Raw genomic sequence first — 8,738 nt, 5'->3', positions numbered from 1 at the left:
AAACTCCAAGTGGAGTTATTATTAAATCGCCATTTTTTGTTGAGGAGTCTTTATTTAATGGGCCCTCTATGCAACTTCTAAGATGTGGGGGTGGGGGGTGGGGGTATTGGGGATCCATCTAGCATCCCAAATGTCTATATAGACCATAGTTTTCCTTTGTTACAGAAGTGCCAGCCTTTAAGGATACAGAAGGAGTGGCTCGTTCTTTAATCTGTAATATATGTTTGGATTACGAGCTTTGCCCATGGTGCAAGAGGATTATTTAACATCTTCAGGGCCAGGTTTGTTAGAAGAGCAAGATTGAAAAATTACTTCACATGCCTCATGTTATAGCCTTTCTTACAATTAAATTCCGTAGATTGAAAAATTACATAAAGGTGACCCTTGAAGCAAGTTCATTAGTACTATTAACTAATTCAGCAAAACTTGCATTCGTAAGTTTAGATCAACATCTCAAGTGGTAATTGTGGAGATGACAAAATTTGGAACTGGAACACGAACTACTTTTGGTCCAATAATAGACATGAGAACCACCCAACAGCCGAAGAAAATCTGTCAAACCAAAATAAAAAAACCCAATTTTTGGTCCCATAATGATGCACATGAAAGAATCAAACACGATAATACTTAAAGATAGCAACTTATCTCAGTTGCCAACATGGGTGCTAATGACATCTGATTAAGGAACTGCACTTCCAGGATAAACAAGAAAGCAACTGCACAAAAACTTCCTAAAACCATAAAACGATAATGGGAGAGGAACAAGAAGCCCTTAACAATGAAGTTGTGTGATTGGTGCCTCACATTAACATTTACAGAAGCTATTTGATGAAACATGATCAGTGTACCACCTTTTGTCTATGCTCAAATACATGTTTGCATGTAATTATCGAGCAACCAGTATTGACATAGTATTAATAAGGCTCAAAGAACTTGAGCTAGCTCGAGTCTGCAGAGACTCATCATTATAAACTACATGATCAACTAGTGCATTTTCCCTTTTTGCCAATTAGGCAGTTCTATCACTGTGATATAACTAAGCAAAACATCCAAATAAAGATATCCAGATCGAAGATCGAACACGATAAAGAACAGAAATTGGTGAGTAATGATAAAAATGAACTGCTAAGAGGCATTGATTAAAAGGAAAAGTTGGTCTCCATACTTGATAAAATACTAGTTCGAATAAGTATCTGCCAAAACTTCAAAACAACCAAGATAAAGATCCCAATATCAAAATACAGTGCCAGCAATAAACAGAAGGCGGCCTGTTACTCTAAATTCTTTTACTCTTCATTAGCAGAGTCCACATTCTTGTTGTTGTTGTGCTTCCTAGCATACCTCTGGTTCCTCAAGAACTTGGGATCCATCTGCATTTACATAAAAATTAACAAACTTAGAATCCAAAGAGATACGCTTTTACATCCTTACATGTAGATATCGACCAGTGTTTTTAAAAGTAAAAGGGACAAAAAGCCAAGAAGGTCCATGCGGCTTAAAGCAAAAAGAGTGTAGTAACAGGCATGCTTCTTTGAAGTGAAGCACTGACAGAGGCAGATTCGGCTTTAGGCGTAGGGCGCAAATAAAGCATGGGCTTTGATGAAAAAAGGCACAGATGAAGAAAAAAATACAAATATGTATGTGTAATGTAAGACTAATAATTATAAGCATGAATAACGAATATATGGACGCTGAAGCGCCCGGTTCCCGGTAAGCGAGGCAAAGTGCTCAACATATTTTGTGTCTCGCTTTAGGGCTTAAGCACTTTAAGCACGCCTTTGACAACAGTGGTTCCTACCACGACCACAAGTTAAGATACAACAAAAATTGGATTCATAGTGAAATATTTATAGATATTTAGTTGATTTCTTAACACATAAAGAATTCTGAGCAAAAGTTAATGGGTTCGGGTGACCCAAAACTTCCAAGCTAGGTCTGCTTGCGGAAGCACATATTTCAGATAAATTTAAAAAAAAAAAAACTATATGAACTTAGACGAATAATATATTAATTAAAAATCACTAATTTCAGCATTAAATATTTAATACTGATATCAATCTAACTCCTCAACTTTGAGATTCAAAGAACCCGTCTTTTTGTTTGGTTTTGTGCTACGGCTTGTATAACATAGACATCACATACACCATCATTCATCAGTCCCAACATGTTTCACCTGCTTTGCGTACCAACATTATAATTTTTTTTCCAAACATTTTGAAATGAAAAGATTGCTACAGCTTCCGAATAACCAAATTTCAATTCTTAAAAAAATTAATCTATATCTCGATTTAGCTGTGAAAGTTAGTCAAATTGATTTTAAGTGAGCTAAAAGTATCAAATAAATTGGAATGGAGGTTATATATTTCACAATAAACAACATCAGCAAATAAAATAAAATAAAAAGTGGATTTATTTATAGATACCCCTTTGGTGGAGCTGTGACGGTGTTTCCTGGGTTTCTTGATTCCATTCCTGTGAGCCTTGTACGACTGATTGTGAGCTGTGTGATTCTTCGACTTGGCCATTTTTGGTCCTTGATTTCACAGACAACTGCAGAGATTTAATAGAAAGAGCAAAATCCAACAGAATTAGAACAAAATTTCACAGTTAGAATGCACGAAAAGGAGCAGGAGAAGAGATTGAAATACCTGCAGCCGGCGTTAGGGTTTTCAGTAGTGATGAGGAAGTGAAATAGAATGGCTTAGGGTTCTTATTGCTGCCCTATAACAAAATGAAAGGCCTGGATTTTCTATTTTAGGCCTTGGGCTTAACTGACAGAAGCCCAATCTTACAATTCCACATTATAAATTAAAAATAAATAAAATTTCACCGAACCTTTTACCACGAAAATTGAAAAGACAGGTGAAAATGTTTCTAGAGTAAAGTAAGGTATTAAACGTAGAGCTGGTTTGGATTATTATCGATTCAAATAAGAGCAAATCTTTTTATAATAGTCTTATTTTATTTCGATATTTTTTAGGAGCTACAGTGAGGTACTGTTATAAAAAATATATATTACAATATAATATAAAAAATTAGTTATCAAGAAAAGTTAGTCATTATGGTAAAGTAGTGTTATGAAAGGTAATTGTGATCTGAAAACAAATAATTGTGAATTTCAATAGAAGAACTCAATTTAATATTGTTTTTATCCCAATTTATGTGAAGGTATTTGATTGATCACATAATTTAAGAGGTCATTCTCTTTGAACTAATTAAAAAGGAAAAAGTGGCATAAAATGGGTTTGTTTGGTAGGATATATTAGAAAAAATAATACAAGTATTGGCTTTGGTATTATTAATCCCTTGTTTGATTGTATTTTCCAATCTATATAACTAATATATACATCATATTCAGTATTATTCTTATACATAGTAAACCATGTCATTAGCAATACCGTAATTTTTAATACATAAATAAGCATGTATAAAGATAGAACTACCCTTTATTGATTCGTTTAAAAAAGTAATACACTTATATATTTAAAATAATTTAATTTAAACCTTTTATTTTATAGCCACATAAAAATTATTGCAAGTTTATGATTACAACAACAACAACAACTTAGTAAAATCTCACTAGTGGGGTCTGCTGAGGGTATAGTATACACATACCTTACCCCTACAATAGATCTATGACAACAGAAACAAGAAAAATAATATTAGCAACATGAGAGACATCAAATAAATGGAAAAGCAATAACATAAATACTATGCAAAAGTGTGAAACACAACATAAATCGCCAACAGTGCTAGACAAAATACTATCAGACTAGCCGGTACAAAGAGGAAAACTGAGACAAAGAGGAAACCACTTAACTACCCCTTAATCTACAACTCTAATGCTTGACCTCCACACCTTCCTATCAAGAGTCATGTCCCCGAAAATCTGGAGTCGTGTCACGTCCTGTCTGATCACCTAAACCGGTCGCCCCAATACTTCTTAGGCCGCCTTATACCTCTTCTCGTACCTGCCACAGCCAACTGCCCACACCTCTAAACTGGGGCATATAGGCTTCTCCTCTGGACGTGCCCGAACCATCTAAGTCGTGCTTCCCGCATCTTGTCGCCCACCGGAGCCACGTCCACGCTCACCCAGATATCTTCATTCCTAATATTATCCAGCCTAGTGTACCCGCAAGTTTATGCTTACAAATTTCAAAAAAATTTACTATTTTTTCTTCAAAAGCCAATCAAACTGGTTCATATAAATTAGAGTCGTGGAGGAAATAAATGATTTAATATCCTATTAGGCCAAACTTCTTATATAGCTTTGTGTTAAAAAGTAATTTTCTCAAAACAATATGTGTTAAGCCACTTAATTTAAAAAACATTTTTGTGCCACAATTAATATTTGTTACCAAGCTGTTAGAAAGTATTTCTAAGTGTAATTCTTAAAAGTATTTTTTTTAAAAGTGCTTTTAGGAATAAATTACTTTTTTCAGCTTCTCAAAAATAATTTATGCTTTTACTCGAAAATACTTTTTGCCTTCTAAAAGCTTGACCAAATATCTTAACTTTGGAAAAAAGTTTTTTTAGCCCATGGACTCCCCATGCTATAAGAAGAAGATTCCAGAGAAATCAAAGTTGGGGCCTTAGTGTAGTTTCCCATAGTTCGTGGGGTTCTTCTATAATATAAGGAAAGAAAACCAATATATTCCTTAAACCTCCATTAGACCCCCCCAAAACGCAGAGCAGAGTATAGAACAAATCGCTATTTTCCCTCTAAAAGCTAAACGATTCAAAACAAAAACTCGCGAAAATGAGTACTATGAAATTTTGCCGAGAATGGTTTGAATATTTTTGCATTTATTTATTCTCACATTAATTATTATTAACTTCAATAAAAAAAGTGACCTTTTTTTTTCATGGATTGGCTTTGCAGTAACAATATTTTGTATCCTAAAGAAGACAAGGAGCAGAAGATCCTCCTTTATGCTTGCCGTAATTGTGATCATCAGGTTTTACCCTTTTTTTTTCACTTTTATTTTTGTTTTTGCTTTTTCTGCAGAAATTTGATATAGTTGCATAGTACTATAAATAGGGTTTAGGGTAGTCAAAGAAAACCCAAATGTGGTGCGTTTACTTTTGGCAATTGGGCTAATTAGCAGAAATTGCGTGGAAGCTGAGCGGATTTGTTTCTGAAAGAATTGAAACTTTTGTTGCAATTACAGTTATTAACTTCTGAAAAAGTATCTTTTTTTGTGACGGTGGTCGGTTTGCGCGCACCTCGAGTACTTCAGTAGGTACCTGCTACCTTCTACCATCTCAGGTGGTCATGGCGAGTACCCTGGCCATCAACTTTTGAACAAATATATTTAGGGCAAATTTTATCTTTTTCATTTTGTTAAGACTATATTGGTAATGTATGGGACAGATCGAGTGCACTAATCTACCGAGCAGCCTGTTCAATGTAAAAGCACAGGTTGTGAAGGTAATATTTGTCCACCAAGTTTGTGTTATGGATGGCATTTGAATTTGGGATGTTCAAGTTGTTACTCTCAATGCCTCAACCACTGGGCTGAGTTTATTGTTTATTTTTTATTTATATGTTTCCTAAAGGTTTCTAGATTATTGGATGTATAAAAGTTTAGTTGCATTGTTTCACATCTCGTAGTGCATTTAACCTGAAAATAAAGTATACTCCTGCAAACTTATTTTACTCGTTAAGGAATCTCAGGTGTCAAAGTGTGAAATAAATTTATTGCATTGATGACATCGATCTTATCCGTGCATCTATTAAACCAAACATCCTAGCACTTTCCTTTTTGTACTTGGATTTTCTAAGTTTTATGGTTGAGCTATTTTGTTGAAGCCCCTATGTAACTAACGTGTTTGCGCCTTCAACCTTTCTGCAAGTCTGAGTTTTGCAACAGCATGTTCACTGTATTTCTCAGCAATAAGAGCTTAAGTGGCATAAAGAGCATAGTGAAAAAAGGAATCAACTCATAACTATCATATAATCACCAAAGCCAAACTTCAATTTTTTTTTATGCGCTCTTAATTTCTTTTTTCCTTTTTTAAATCTTTTTCATCTGATCCCTTGTCAGATAGGTATGCTGAATATGATATCTTCTTCTGTCACCTCTAAGCTATCTATTATCTGAGTTGTATATTTTGACTAGATGTACCTAATATTTATGTTACATGGACTAGTTTATCCATTTGATACAGTGTGTATGAATCTGGTGCGGACAATTTTGGTGTAATTGAAGAAACTGCATAAAGCACCCGTATTTATATTACACCTGTTGGAGATGGGTAATCCAGCAAAACGAAGATCCATCTTCAGAAAAAGCTTTCTGCTTATCAAAATTTATAAAAAAAAAAAAAAAAAAAGGAAAATGAAGATCCATGTAACATAGTCTAGTCCTACATCTATTTGTAGATTTATATACATAAAATGTGTATCTCTGTGTATGTGTGTGTTGGGAAGGGGGATGTGTATTGGGGGGGGGGAGTGTGTGTAGCTAGAAGGCATGCAGATCAGATCATTCAGGTCCCATAAAGCTAAGAATGAAGTCAAGGCTGAATCTTGACTCTTAGTGCTGGATGTTGTCAAACAAGTTTATCAGCTCATTTATTCAGATTGGACTTGAATAGCTTGCAGCGTCCTGCCATCAAAATGAGTTTAGCACGATTATTGTTATAAATCTATATTTTACTAGCCTGCATATCATGTTCCTTTAAAAGGTGGCAATTTATATGGATACACCTAATATATGCAGCCGTTTTTTCTCCCTTTTGTGCTTCTTAATTTACCATGCTTTTATCAGCATAGGCCCTTTCTTTGATGGGATACTCCTTGTTCTCTCCTATTGATGCATAATGGCTGCTCCATATTAGCAGTTTTTAGCTGCTTGGAGTAGTAACAAGTGTTAACTGGTCAAGGAAACACTTAGTGATTTTATTCCATCTCTTAATTTCTCGTATGGAATGCCATCCATTCTTTAAGCTAAACAAAGATTACCTTTCACTTCAGCTGTCTTTTATTCTGGTAGACTTCTCTATCCAATTATTAATAATTAGTCATTTTATTGGAGCTATCTGATAGTACTTCTGCTCCTTCACGTTATTTACTCTGCTGGAAATTTTTGTTTGTTCAGAACTTGAATTCCCTTTCTCATTAAAAAAAAAAACCTTGAAATCCTTTGTCCAAGAATGAGGGCTTGTAGACATTGAAATTTTTAAATCACCTGTGTTTTGACAAATACATGTAATCAGTAACTTGTCTAATGCTCCTTTTACTTTGCTTGTCTTAATTGCTTTTCTTTACCTTTAAGCGCCGCTTATACTAGCTGTCAAAGTTAAGTTGCTAAGAGCTAGAAACATAGGCAAGCTTTTGAGTTCCATGTAACTCATTTTCATATTCTTTTAGGAGCCTGCTGAAAACAATTGCGTGTATAGAAATGAGATACATCATTCTGCTGCGGAGCGCACACAAGTGTTGCAGGATGTAGCAGCAGATCCAACTTTGCCTCGTACAAAATCTGTTCGATGTTCTCAATGTGGTCATGGAGAAGCAGTTTTCTTCCAGGTCATTTTCCTTTGTCCGTGCTTTCTTTAGTATTTAAGCCACCAATAGTTGCTATGACTGCTTTAACATTTATAAATATGCCCGAAGTCTGGTTCCTGTGGCTGGTCAATTTAAAGCTTATTGTCTCGTCATATTTGCTTTTTGATCTTATGCGGATTAGTTTTATCTAATCTATGCTGAAGATAAATGGTTTTGGATATTCCCAGAAGGCCTGATATTGGCAATCCAAATCGTGACCTATATCCTGTTATGTCTTGTTTGAGATGTCCGCTTTTGGAATATTTAAAAGAAAACAACCTGATTGTGGTAGAAAAGCAACTTGTTGCCACAGATAAGTTGACCTGCAATTGGTGAAGCTTGGTCGATATGTGCCTCAAGAAATTTCGTTGTCCTCACCTCTGGAAAATTTTCACTGTTCCCAAGCAAAACCGTCCAACTTTTCTGGTCCAATAAATCCTTCCTTCCTAAAAAGCTTGGAAAAAGTCTTGAAACTCATTGGGTTAGGATATCGTACTCCTTTTCTTGGAATTTACAGTTCTGCTACCTGAATAATATAGAAGGGAACAATCTGAGTACCTTTTACTTTTAGCTTCTCATACCTCATTCGGTTGTGGTATGTTAGGACTTAGGAGCTTCTGTTTGACTTCTTTATTTGGAAGACAAATGACGACTGAAGATGAAGGCTCTATCTTTTTCTGGATCAATCAAATGAAGGCACTTATCTTGATAGAGATTTTTGGTGCAATGACCTTTATTTGCTTGCTTGTTATGCAATATCTATTTGCTGGATATTGTTTTACAGTTGTCTGAAACAATTGATATATGTGCAGGCAACTGCAAGGGGAGAAGAAGGTATGACACTCTTCTTTGTTTGCTGCAACCCGAATTGTGGACACAGGTGGAGAGATTGAGATCACATTCAGAGTTATGGTGGGTGCAGTGTTAGTTATTGACGTATTTGAAAAAACTGATTCTGACCTAAACTGCAACTGTTCATCATCTAGTGTATGTAAAATGTAATGAATCTTGTCTTGTGTTGGATTGGAACACATGGTATTACTCAGCGAGATTCTAAAGACTCGCATGCTCCCTAAGTTTCTGTTAACCAAGCTCTTATCGCGTTTTCTTAAAGAAGTGAAAACTGCTGTTACGCTGAATAGCTGAACTGTGGAGTAATACTAATGTTTCTGGCTTTAGAACA

At 35.2% G+C, this 8,738-nt stretch overlaps 1 protein-coding gene across 1 annotated transcript; it reads left to right on the top strand.

The window, feature by feature from the left end:
- The first annotated feature begins 4,674 nt into the window (after positions 1 to 4,674).
- On the top strand, positions 4,675 to 8,738 carry LOC104246154 (DNA-directed RNA polymerases II, IV and V subunit 9A). The gene is made up of 4 exons (XM_009801919.2): positions 4,675 to 4,791; positions 4,886 to 4,961; positions 7,379 to 7,537; positions 8,368 to 8,738. The coding sequence occupies exons 1-4, from the start codon at positions 4,763 to 4,765 to the stop codon at positions 8,446 to 8,448; spliced, it is 345 nt and encodes a 114-aa protein (XP_009800221.1). The 5' UTR covers positions 4,675 to 4,762; the 3' UTR covers positions 8,449 to 8,738.

Source organism: Nicotiana sylvestris, chromosome 5 (genome assembly GCF_000393655.2).
Source record: "Nicotiana sylvestris chromosome 5, ASM39365v2, whole genome shotgun sequence".
NCBI lineage: Eukaryota > Viridiplantae > Streptophyta > Magnoliopsida > Solanales > Solanaceae > Nicotiana > Nicotiana sylvestris.
The sequence above is the reverse complement of the archived record's forward strand: the minus strand, read 5'-3'. Positions and strand labels throughout refer to the sequence as shown.

What these genes read in the sequence shown, in the direction of transcription:
- LOC104246154 (XM_009801919.2), top strand. Translation starts at nt 4,763, where the DNA reads ATGAGTACTATGAAATTTTGCCGAGAATG. An exon ending in ATGAAATTTTGCCGAGAATG is followed by an intron (nt 4,792 to 4,885) that starts GTTTGAATATTT and finishes TTGGCTTTGCAG; the next exon opens with TAACAATATTTTGTATCCTA. An exon ending in GAGAAGCAGTTTTCTTCCAG is followed by an intron (nt 7,538 to 8,367) that starts GTCATTTTCCTT and finishes ATATATGTGCAG; the next exon opens with GCAACTGCAAGGGGAGAAGA.